This window comes from Papaver somniferum, chromosome 6 (genome assembly GCF_003573695.1).
Source record: "Papaver somniferum cultivar HN1 chromosome 6, ASM357369v1, whole genome shotgun sequence".
Taxonomy (NCBI): Eukaryota; Viridiplantae; Streptophyta; class Magnoliopsida; order Ranunculales; family Papaveraceae; genus Papaver; species Papaver somniferum.
This window is the reverse complement of record NC_039363.1, coordinates 171292746-171305040: the sequence shown is the minus strand read 5'-3', so window position 1 is coordinate 171305040 and position 12295 is coordinate 171292746. Positions and strand designations below refer to the sequence as shown.

At 36.7% G+C, this 12295-nt stretch overlaps 3 protein-coding genes across 3 annotated transcripts; 2 read left to right on the top strand and 1 right to left on the bottom strand.

Moving 5' to 3' along the window:
* The first annotated feature begins 976 nt into the window (after positions 1 to 976).
* Positions 977 to 3886, top strand: LOC113290117 (pentatricopeptide repeat-containing protein At4g21065-like). Its single transcript, XM_026539654.1, has one exon. The coding sequence runs from the start codon at positions 1030 to 1032 to the stop codon at positions 2866 to 2868; it is 1839 nt and encodes a 612-aa protein (XP_026395439.1). The 5' UTR covers positions 977 to 1029; the 3' UTR covers positions 2869 to 3886.
* On the bottom strand, positions 3622 to 5906 carry LOC113291802 (photosystem I reaction center subunit psaK, chloroplastic-like). The gene is made up of 3 exons (XM_026541293.1): positions 5880 to 5906; positions 4082 to 4429; positions 3622 to 3993 (listed from the first exon to the last, which is right to left on the bottom strand). Exons 1-3 carry the CDS (start codon positions 5904 to 5906, stop codon positions 3766 to 3768), a joined length of 603 nt encoding a protein of 200 aa, XP_026397078.1. The 3' UTR covers positions 3622 to 3765.
* An 83-nt stretch (positions 5907 to 5989) lies between these two features.
* On the top strand, positions 5990 to 6825 carry LOC113286421 (putative ripening-related protein 1). Its single transcript, XM_026535048.1, has one exon. It carries the CDS (start codon positions 6032 to 6034, stop codon positions 6590 to 6592), a length of 561 nt encoding a protein of 186 aa, XP_026390833.1. The 5' UTR covers positions 5990 to 6031; the 3' UTR covers positions 6593 to 6825.
* Positions 6826 to 12295: the final 5470 nt, after the last annotated feature.

The following is a 12295-nucleotide window of genomic DNA, read 5'->3' as shown; positions in this document are numbered from 1 at the left end:
GTTTTGCAAGTTAAACAATATCTGCTCTAAAAGCCAATTATCACACAAAGGTTGAGCCTCGGCCGTAGGCCGAGGTGATACCTAGTTTTCTTTGAAAATATATGGAGAAGAATGAAGTTATTGTGAGTAGAGAATATTGAACTTGATTACAATTTATAGTATTGAGGAATTATAGTCGTTTTTTATTTTTCTGTTAAAATATAATTGTTGTCGAATCAAGTTGGTGTGACCGACTCAATTTAAACCGAGGCTCGGATCAATTTAAACCGAGCATCAGATCGGCTTAGAGTCTCAGACAGAGCCGGTCGCACTAATTTACAATGATCGATTCAGTTTGTCTCGGTATTCAGTTTCCCCATTGCACGAAATTAAGTTTATCTATCCAACTGGCCTAGCGAACAATTAAACTTGGCCATGCTCATTGGATTTGCTCTTAGCCCATCTTATTACTAAAAATAGCTTGGTGTAACCTTGATATTACTAATATGACCTTAAATATCAACTACCATTATACATATGTATTCAAGGGTGAAAATGTACATTGAATCAATACTTACATAAACAACCTTATATATTCATATATTCAGATAAATGTCATTATTATAAAAATACATCAATTTTTTTAAAAAATCTGATATCTTTCGAAATACACATCGGATTTTTGTAAATTAACATATTTGGAAAGCTCTTTGAAATACCTACGTAATAAGTACAAATAATAATATTAAATTTTATTTTACGAAAAAAATATAATTATTATCAAATTTGATATTGTTAAAAGAGTAAAATTCAAGCATGTGCATCGCACGTGTGGCATCACCAGTTCTTATTAAAAGAACAGACAAATGAAATCCACGGCGACTTGGTGTACAAACGGTGTAAGAATTCTTCCGCTGTGATAAAGCGATTCAGACGACTTATAACGATACCCTGAGACGATATATAGTTATATACTGTTTACCCGTAGTTACACCATCAAGATGAAGTTTGAATGAAGGATTTTATAACAATATCACAGCTGGTAGAGTGATGCAATCTAATAAGATTAGCAACTTCATCACCTGTACAAAACCCTATGTTTATAGTTCTCACTTCCTGACATTCTCAACTGATCTTTCATCAACTCTACAACCTCACATCCTGAAGAAGTGTATAGCTCTGTTACAATTCTTTTCATCTTCCCCACCTAAATTGAAACAAATACATGGATTCTCAATCAGAAATGGTGTTCCTCTCAGTAACCCAGAATTTGGGAAACATCTCATCTTCTCTTACGTTTCACTCACATTGCCAATGTCATATTCTCACAGAGTTTTCAATCAAATCCAAGACCCAAATATCTTTACTTTGAATACAATGATCAGAGGTTATGCTGAGAGTGAAAACCCAACTCCAGCTATTCAAATTTACAAGCAAATGCATGTTTCTTCCATTCTTCCGGATACCCATACTTATCCTTTTCTTCTTAAAGCTATTGCAAAATCAATGGCTGTCAAAGAAGGTGAAATGATTCATTCAATTACTATAAGAAATGGGTTTCATTCATGTGTGTTTGTTCAGAATACATTGCTTCATATGTATGCAGCTTGTGGACTTGCTGAGAGTGCTCATAAGCTGTTTGAGTTTATGTCTGAGAGAAATTTAGTTACTTGGAATTCTGTTATTAATGGGTTTGCTACAAATGGTAGGCCTAATGAAGCTCTGACTCTATATAGGAAAATGAGTTTAGAAGGTGTTGAACCAGATGGGTTTACCATGGTTAGCTTATTAACAGCTTGTGCTGAACTTGGAGCTTTGTACCTGGGTAGAAGGGTTCATGTATATATATTTAAAGTTGGTTTGCATTCTAACTTGCATGCTGGGAATTCTTTGATTGATTTGTATGCCAAGTGTGGTAGTATTTGGGAAGCACATGCCGTGTTTGATGAAATGGAGAGGAGAAATGTAGTTTCTTGGACTTCTTTGATTGTGGGATTAGCTGTTAATGGATTTGGCGAGAACGCGCTCGAGCTTTTTGGGAAGTTAGAGAGGGAAAGGTTAATTCCTAGTGAAATCACTTTTGTTGGAGTTTTATATGCTTGTAGTCATTGTGGGATGGTTGATGAGGGTTTTGAGTACTTCAGAAGAATGAGAGAGGAATATGGAATTCCTCCGAAGATTGAACATTATGGTTGCTTGGTTGATTTGTTGGGAAGGGCAGGACAAGTACAAAAAGCTCATAACTTCATTCTAAGTATGCCAGTGAAGCCGAATGCAGTGATTTGGAGGACATTATTGGGTGCTTGCATGATTCATAAGAATTTAACTCTAGGAGAAGTGGCTCGAGCTGAGCTCTTTACATTAGAACCTAAACATTGTGGAGATTATGTAATGATCTCTAACTTATATGCATCAGAGGGGCGTTGGTCAGATGTCCACGATGTAAGGACAACGATGTTGAGGAAAGGAGTGAAAAAAGCCCCAGGACATAGCCTTGTTGAGTTGAGGAACTGTGTTCATGAATTTTTTATGGGTGATAAATCTCATCCGCAGACAGAAGAGATTTATGAAAAGTTAGAGGAGATGATGATGAAGTTGAGATTAGAAGGATATAGTCCTCGAACTTCAAATGTGCATGCAGATATTGAAGAGGAAGAGAAGGAAAAGAACTTAAGTTATCACAGTGAGAAGGTTGCCATTGCATTTGCTCTCATTAACACAAGTCCAGGGACACCAATAAGGGTGGTGAAGAACTTGAGGGTCTGCGGTGATTGCCACTTGGCAATAAAGCTCATTTCGAAAGTTTATGGTCGAGAAATCATTGTTAGAGATCGTAGTCGATTTCACCATTTTAGGGATGGCCTTTGTTCTTGCAAGGATTATTGGTGAATTATCTATCAATGCAACTGAGTGTTTCCAAGAAGGGTTTGGAAGCCACATCTAGGGGTAGTATAATTTTTATCATGGGAATGTTGGCCTGCATACACCCATCTATATAAATCGCTGACAGGAAAACACAAACAACCATCTAGCTAAAAGAGTTTCTGATGGGAAGAAATCGCTCGTTCTAATTTTGGCAGTAAAAGAATGTTGAATCAGAGGCAGATCATATAGAGGAGATGGGTATGAAGTACTTGAAGCGGAAATCAGGAAGACATGAAATCAACTTTTACTTCCTTAACTCTGGCATAGTGAATGGGGTAAGAAGTTTACACCTACTGAAGCAATGCAACATTATAAACTTCTAGCATTTTTGAAGCAAACATCAACAACTTGGTGTAGTTTCATTGTTCGCTGCTTTTTTTGGCTGATAGATTTCAAGAGCTTTTGTCTAATAGAGGGTATAATCTACATCAGCAAGGCGAGGAAGGTACCTCTTTTAACCTGTTTATCCCTTCTTCATTAATACCTAATTGTGTTATCTAAAACTAGTCTTAAGGCTATTGACCAAAGAGAGTAATTGTTCTCTGTCCATGTTCTTATCACTTCAATAAAAGCATTTTCGCTTACAAGACCAAAAACTTGTAGTTCAGTTGTGAAGTAAACCAAGTCAGTGTCGATAAAACCCAAGTTTGGCCATGTTCAAACTAAATCATGCGAGTTTGTCGACATTGACAAATCTGTGACCAAGCCAGGTCAAGAATGCAGAAACCAATCAATCCCTTTTGCAAAGCAACCATAGGCGGAAGGAAACAGACATATATGGATTCAAATTTACAAAATAAGAATTTATAAAAGAGTACTACCATTGGGAAGTATGATCCCAAACTAAGAATGGATAGTTATTTATAGTGCACCAATGCCCTTAAGACCTAAAACAACACCAACACCAATAATGTGGCCGAAACTTCCACAGGCCAAAGTATCAGCTAGAGTGAAACCAGCTGGGTCTCCAGTTTGTAAACCAGAATCTCTACCTTCAAGCTTTAAACCTGCTGTTGCTTTCCTGTTTGCTGATGGAGCCAACCCAAATCTTCCAGCAAACAACATCAAAGTTGTTGAGGTGACCATTATCTGTCCCCAACAAAAAAAAAATCATGAAAATTTGTCCATTTATTTCACTTGTTATATAAGCATGTTAACATATCTACAGAATTATTACCAAATTTGTTGGTGAACCGATGTAGTCGCAACGAGCACCCAAAGCGCCGTTTCCCTTGCGCTTCATTGGTACAATGCTCACCAGAGAGTCTACCCGAGGAGCTGATGGTTTGGACCTAAGGCCACTGAACTGTGGGAGTGAAGTCATGACTGCGGATGAAGATGCCATTGCTTTGTGAATCTTTTTCTCTATAGAGCTTGTTTTTTTTATTTCTGAAGTCTTTACTAGTAATATTTGGTTCAGTTTTCCAGAATCAAAAAACTTTAAACAATTATAAGAACGGCTCTGAACCACAACCACATGAAATGATTGTGGATTCAAAATGCCAGATCTGGATACATTTAGATACTTGTTGCAGATGTGTCACATTTTAACTGGTCAAGTTCATTGGATAAGATTAAGATATGCTAGCAGTTTATAGTACCATGATAGATCGTGAATCGGTCTTAAGTAGTACTCGTAGTATGGTAGATAAATGTTACCGTTCATACAAAACCATATCCAATATTCTAACTCATGAAAATTGACAGTAGGTTGACATTTTTAACTTTGGACCCATGAAATCTACTTCCTCCGTTACTTTTTAATAGACCAGTTTCTTTTCTTGAGAAAATTAAGGAAATTAAGAGAACTAATTATTGAAAGTGGTCCTCTAGACACTTGTCAATAAAAGAAGTGAAGTGAAATAGTCCTCATGACACTTGTCAGCCAAAGAAATAAGTGAAATGGTTCACATAACACTTGTCATCAAAAGATATTAAAAAAAATGGAAAATTAAAGTAACATTTGACTTTCTCAATTAGAAAACTGGTCTATTTTTTTGAAATATTTATTTATAGAAACTGACATATTAAAAAGTAACAGAGGGAGTAACATTTTTAAAATACAAATAAATAAACAGTTGAATAGGCGACGTCGCCGTAGTACAATAAGTAGTTATTGGGTGATCATACGGATGGCCCAAGCATCAAATCTATGAGCACCAAATTTTTATCGATTTGAAAAGAAAAATCATACTGGTGGGAGCTATAATGATGTGGGTTGATCTATTTCTGTTCTACCTTCAACCAAGCCAATGACTACTGCTTCATAGCTTCCACATGATTTACGAGGCTCAGTTTTACGGCAACTTGGGTGTTGCGTTATACTAATCCTCAAGCTGGTGCTTCTGGGCCATTGCCAATAATTTCTCCTACCTTACTAACACACTGGTACTCAGACCAACGCCAAAAAAAAGAAAAGAAAATTCCCATATGCCAATTGGCAAAGCACGTACGCATCCAGTAGATGAAAATATTTATGATAATCCCCATATGCATAAACTGGGTGTTATCCAGTTTTAAAGAAAGATGAATTTCATCAAGGTTTACCTATAATGTATTGTACATTGTAATATTTGCCTAAAATAATAGAGGCCTTGAACATTTTCACGCACTCCTGAATTTTGTCATTATGAACAAAAGTTCGTAGAGCGTGATTTACTTGGTGAGATCTATTTTTTAAAACAGACGGATTGGCCAACTATAATCAAGTTGCCAAATTGAGAAGTGAACTGAGGTCACCTTTGAATTGGAAACACTATGAATCAAACTAGTGGAACAAAACTTACTCCGCTAGTGGACGTCTCTTTATATACCCACTGAATCACTAATTGAATTGTATTACATAGAGGAACATTCTTAATACTTTAACCATAAAAAAAATGACCATTTGGGCATTAATCTTATCCGTTCAAGGTTTTCAACTGGGGTCACTATCGTCTAAACATTCATACTAAAATTAATGACGTGCAACCAACCCGCATTAACAAGCAACCAACCCGCATTAAACCATATCAACCATATTAAAAAATTGTCTATAACTAGGCCATCTGCATCTATAAATATCCCCATAACCGTTTGAGCTTTTATACACATCAAATACTCAAGTGTAAGAAGGAAAAGTGAGAATATGAATTCATTCTTATCATTCAATGTAATTTTAGTATTAGTTTTCCTTACAGCGATTTTGATTTCTGGGAGAGTCCAAGCACAAACATGTGAACCTAGTGAAAATCTCATAGGTGCAGAATCTCCACCAGGTGAAAGCAATACAAATTTGGATGCTGACTGTTGTAAACCAGGAGAATCTTACCAAATTTTTACGTGTTCACCCACAGACCAACGAGCTATCTTGACGATAAACAGTTTTGAGGAAGGTGGAGATGGTGGCGGGGTATCAGAATGTGATGAGCAATTTCATTCTAATGATACTCCAGTTGTAGCGTTATCAACTGGATGGTTTAACAATCGAGAACGATGTCTGCCTTCAATAACCATAGAAGGCAATGGGCGGAGTGTGGTAGCTATGGTGGTCGATGAATGTGACTCAACCATGGGTTGTGACGAGGAGCATGCTTATCAACCACCATGCCGTAATAATATTGTTGATGCCTCCGCTGCAGTTTGGGAAGCATTAGGTGTTCCTAGTGAAGACTGGGGCGAGCTTGATATTACTTGGTCTGATGCTTAGTCATATGAGATGATTATATATAAAAAATCAGTACCAAGGAAAAAAAAAATATTGTTGAATTAAATGTGTCAGAAGTTTTCGAAGTAAGTATAAAGGAAACCTCGTATCTATTTAGTTAAGCTTCAGAAAAAATCAAAAATCAAAAAACTCTGTCTAGTTACTAGTTATGTAAACTAATTATGTAAAAACAAAGCAGGAGATCACTGATCAATTGGTCAGATGTTTTATTCTTTTTTTTTTTTGGTAAGTACGTGGTCGGATGCTTAGCGGTTTATGTTTATGCCAAATAAAAAACAGGGAAGTCTTTAGTAACCGCAAATTAAACCAATGGAAATCTTGTGGAAGACTGAGTCTAATGGTGCTTTGCACCACTTACACATCCAGTAAAGACTTAGTCACGTTACACAAGACTCACCTTCACAACTGAGTTCCTCAAAAAGTGAATTCTAGATGTAGTCTTTACCATTTGGCTATAGAACTGAAGCATGAAATTGTCTCGAGCTACAGCTTAAGATTGAACTTTTCTCATCCACAGGTACTTATTGCCCTCCCCAACCACCTGATTAGCCCCATTGTTGGCTGCCTTAAAACTTTGGTGGTGACCTATGTTGTATTAGGCGCTAGGCGAGGCGCCAAGCCCAGCGCCTAGCGCCTAAAGCGCCCATGGCGAGCGCCAGAAATTAGAAACCAACAGAAATGGGCATACTTCTGCGCCTTGGGCGCCTTTTTTCCTAGACGCCCCCTGGACGCCTCGCGCGCCTAGAGCGCCTAGGCGAGCTCCCGGGGCGCCTTTTACAACATAGGTGGTGGCTCATTGGCGTGTTCCTATATGATTTCATGGCATCCTGAGCTTCTGAAACCATTTCCAAACTCAAAGCTATAATCCTTACCTTTGTACTTTCCAGTGTGGTAGTATTTTGTCTCAGATTCAAGCATCCACTTCACAAATAGATAGAACGAATACTCAGCTCTCAATTTCTCCCTCACTTGTTCTCCCGAAAGAGACTCATCTGCCAAAGTAACACAGATCACTTGGTTGTTGGAAGAATCTATGCCCTTTCAAGCTTGATACTACGAAAGTATGTGAATGCTACAGTCTATATGGGGTTTGGGTTATCAACCAATAGCAACTCTAGTAAGTAGTAATGAGAGGATGACAAGTTTATCCTAAAGCTCAACTCCAAGGATGATGCAGACAGACCTAAAAGATACTCTCCTTCAAAATATGATGCTTGGCTTTTGGTGGTCAAAGCTTAGCAGGCGTGAATGGGGCATCGTAACAGTATATAGACTGTAGAAACTAGTTGCAATTTCATGATAAAGAAACAAGATTTTCATTCAAAGAAAACCCTGCAAAACCCGGTATTCAATGCATGAAGTATAGACAAGAGAGGAACTATGAACGGCTGAACTTACAACTAGATCCAGCAACTGCTTTAAGAAGTGTAGCATCGTAAAGTGATCTACAGTATCTTCATCAAAACAGTATATGTCCTGCACCAGAAGAAACAAACTTTGCATGTCATCAACAACAGAGAGAGTATTTATATTCAGTAAGCAAATCTCACCATCTGTTGGTATAGATGAAAAATCTGTCACTTGTCAGTAGCAACAAATGATGCCTGGATCCACTGAATATAAAGTGAACCTTTTATTCAGTAACCTTTTGATGCCTGGACATATTGACATCATAGACAAAGTGAACCTTTCGATCCACTGGAGAGGCATCTGAGAGTATTCTTTTATGCAGGTTGCATAGTAAATTAGGTAATGAATAGGGAAAATAATTTTGGATGAGTTGGTACTGGATTGTGGTGGTATGATACTGGTATCAACCACTTTCCCGTAAGGACTTACACCATACCAGTGCACTGAAGAAGCAAATTAATATCGGAAACAAATACCATGCATTGTCCTGAAGTACAAGGGATACTATTCTTCTAATGATATTCCTTGGTTAATAGTGTTAGTGTTGAATCAGCAGGGGTGAGCTAGTCCACGGTGGCCTATCACTTTTCACCAAATTTGAATGAAAAGCAAATACATCATGATTTTTTGGGTTAAAATCCATTACACCAATGTATAAAAATAAATGTCCGTCATCATGAGAGTGCAGATTGTTCAGACTAGGAGGTAATTACCAGGTAAGCCATCCATGCTGCATTTCCACTGATCAAGGAAAACTCCTTCAAATTAATCATTCGAGAACTGCAATAACCAAGGTGAGTAACCGTTCAAACTTTTCTTTCTGTCTTTGGTAAACCAAATTTGCTTCAACTGTCAAATGCACACCAGTCAATCAAGCATATTGTATAACTTTGTAAGCAACACCATATAACCCAAATGTATATATGTAAATGAAAACATATTTCTGATGAAAATTCAGTGAACACGGGAGAAAGTTCCATACAACTGGTGTAACTGTAAGTAAGATGTTAACCGCTACAATGTCCACCCTCGTGTTTCTTCCTTAACATGTTCAAACTCTTTATACACACAAACAAATAAGCAAACAAACCGAAGAATAACAATGTTGCTTTACCACTAATAGAGTATTTCATCTCATGTACCTTTAAAATAACATCAGATAGTTGTTCGGGAATAACAGGAGCTTGCTCCGCGCCTCAGCAGGCCGACAAGACCTCACTAGTGATGCACAAACCTAAAGCATATGACGCTCAATAGCCAACAACCCTTATAAGGTGAATCTGTTGATGGTATCATCTTGCATTTTAATAGCAGCCAAACATACTCTACATAAATACACACAAGTTCATTAGGTCATTTCATCAAACACCACATGTCCATTTAGAAAAAATGTAACGAACAACTGCGAGCTATATAATAGAACGCTGTTATTGGGGCGTTACACTCCTTTAGAGGAGCGTCACCTAATAAGACAAAAAACGGGTCACCCATAAGTAGTATCAAAAATCCCTTATCTTATATAATTTTGTGATGACCAAACAATCCTTGTTTGGCTAATTTTAATTTAGTTTAATTAATTACGCCTAGGTTGGACATATAGCAAACCTAGGCGTAAAATTGGAATTACACTTGAAAATCAACTAAACCTAGGTGTAAAATTGGAATTACGCCTGGAAATCAACTAAACCTAAGCGTAAAATAGGAATTACGCCTAGAAATCAACTAAACCTAGGTGTAAAATTAGAATTACGCCTAGATATCAACTAAACCTAGGCGTAAATTTGAATTACTCCTGGAAATCAACTAAACCTAGACGTGAACGACATGCAAATCAAAGTTTACGCTTAAATTGGACTAAACCTAGGCGTAAGTTCTTCAAAAACTAAATTACGATTGAAAAATCTAGTACCATACCCAGGCGTAACACTAGCAGAAAGTAAATAAAATCCTAATTTTACTTCGATTTCATTCGATTTACGCACAAAAACGAGTACAAAAAGATGGGTTTGTTCGATTATTACCTTGCATACACCATGGGTTGTTGTTGAGGAGTTTGAAAACTTCATTCTTCAATTGATTGAATCGGTGGAATGAGTTGAGGATGAAGTTGAGGTTGATTGAGATGTTGATTACCATCACTAGGATCAGTTTGCTTCTTCCTCATCCGTTTTTATTAGTTTTAATTGAAGGATTATTTTGGACAAATTGCTATTGAATCAAAAGTATCCCTTCATCAAATTTTTGATCACCAGATATCCAAGTAACGCCCTTATAAAAGAATGTGACGCCCCAATAACAAGCTTCATATAATAATACAGTGAAACGATCTTCGCAAAGGCTGAATAACAATCTTCATATAATAATACAGTGAAACGATCTTCGCAAAGGCTGAACCATCCACGGATGAAACAGCCCCAAGACTGCAAGAGTGACAAAAGTAGGCCTACATGTTCCGACTTCCGACAGGTCTGATATTAGCTAAGGCTGAATCCATCAGGGCGGTTGGATTCACTGAGGCGACACTCGTATACCTCATGGACGGACTTTTCGATGACGACCTGGAGGAATTGGGACATATTATGTGGTCCCTTTTTTTAGCTTAAAGTTGCTTATAATAAGGCCGTGGGGTAACAAAAAAAAAAGGTATTGGGCAAAAATAACCATCGGATCATATGAACTGATCCGTTGCACTTGCACCATCAAATTTCGGTTAAATTTTCGAGAAATTGGGTCAATTGTCAAATATTTTTAAAACATGGTTCTAATAGACGAGTAAAAATTAGTATGGATGAAATGGACGTCAAAAAAACCTGGCTAAATTGGGGCATATGCCACTTAATTGGGGCTATAGCTAGATGACAAAATAGGGTCCTTAAGAAATATCTCATAGAAACCCCTTATCCACTATTTATGTTAATACCTAATATACCCTTGTTAAATTAGTGCTAATTTGAATTATTAAATAATACTTAATCAAGTTAATCCTGAAATTAATTTTCATTAGTGCATAATCAACGATTGTCAAAAAAAATTAATTTTCTTCCGAAAGACTCGATCCAGAATCGGTTTATGTTAGTTAATTTGTAAACCGATTCTGGGTTGAGTATTTTCAAGTAAACCTAGAATCGGAGTTTTAACAATACCCAAATAAACCGATTCACAAAATCGGTGTTTATATATATCTATATAACCTGATTGTTCCTTACTTTCAGGAACAAAATATTCATTACATAGTTTAGGAAATTATCGCAATACATATAGGATTCAATATGGGAATTCTAGAATTTGACACATCAAATGCTCGTCAATGAACCTCCGAGCATGTGGGTACAACGTCGTGTATTCTTTGTGGTGAATGAACTTTCTTTCCCCATTACGAATTCTCCATAGCCCGTTGAAACGTTCCAGCTGAAATTCAATGAATTCTTATATGTTAGTATGTGAACTAGTGTAGTTGACATAGTTATAAAAATGATCTCATTACTCACTTTTTCCCTTAGGCTAAGTCCTATGGGCTAGATATTTAGCCTCTAGATTGGTCATCCACGTCAGATTGGGCAACCTCCTAACCCCTATGGGGTCGCGAATCTAGCAGCGAAACGCCTAACAATTCGGCGTTAAACGCCGAACCAACCGGCGTTTGACCTTAGTCAACAAAATTGACGCGTCGCTCTGTTCGGCGTGGAGGAGAGTCGATACATTCAACAGAAGATCGACCTTTCTTCCATTTTCATTTCTTCACAAAAATGGTTTCTTTCTCTCCCAAAAAAGGTTCTCAAAGATCTTGAGTTCTAGAAATTGTTTCTCAAATTCCTTGGGTTTGTGCTTCATTGGACTTGTGATCAATTGAAGGTGGTTTGGCACGATTCCATCCACGAAATCATCCGAGGTAAGAAATTTAATTTTTAGGTTTTTTGATTTTTGATACGATTTCATTCAAATTGATGATTGATACTTGGTATTTAGATGATGTAGATGATATGTGTATGATTTAAATTGATTATTTGTGATGATTTTCATTTTTTGGGGATTTAATTTGATTATGTGTGATGAACAAAAAATGGTTTTTTTTTGTGATAAAAATGAATTAATTTGTATGATTAGTTTGTTTGTAGGTAAATTTATATGATTATGAATGATAGTGATAATTTGTATGATTAAAATGAATGATAATGATGATTTAGTTTGTACTGATGAATTGGTAATGTGATAATTTAGTTTGTATGGATGAAAATGAATGATAATGATATTTTTTTTTCATCTTTGTTATTGATT

Bases quoted from the DNA above. Each gene is read 5' to 3' on its own strand.
- LOC113290117 (XM_026539654.1), top strand. From the start codon at position 1,030: ATGCAATCTAATAAGATTAGCAACTTCATCACCTGTACAAAACCCTAT.
- LOC113291802 (XM_026541293.1), bottom strand. From the start codon at position 5,906: ATGCGGGTTGGTTGCTTGTTAATGCGG. The intron at 4,430-5,879 runs GTTGGTTGCACG...ATCTGCAACAAG, and splicing joins TTGGTTGCTTGTTAATGCGG to TATCTAAATGTATCCAGATC. The intron at 3,994-4,081 runs GTAATAATTCTG...TGTTGGGGACAG, and splicing joins TCGGTTCACCAACAAATTTG to ATAATGGTCACCTCAACAAC.
- LOC113286421 (XM_026535048.1), top strand. From the start codon at position 6,032: ATGAATTCATTCTTATCATTCAATGTAATTTTAGTATTAGTTTTCCTT.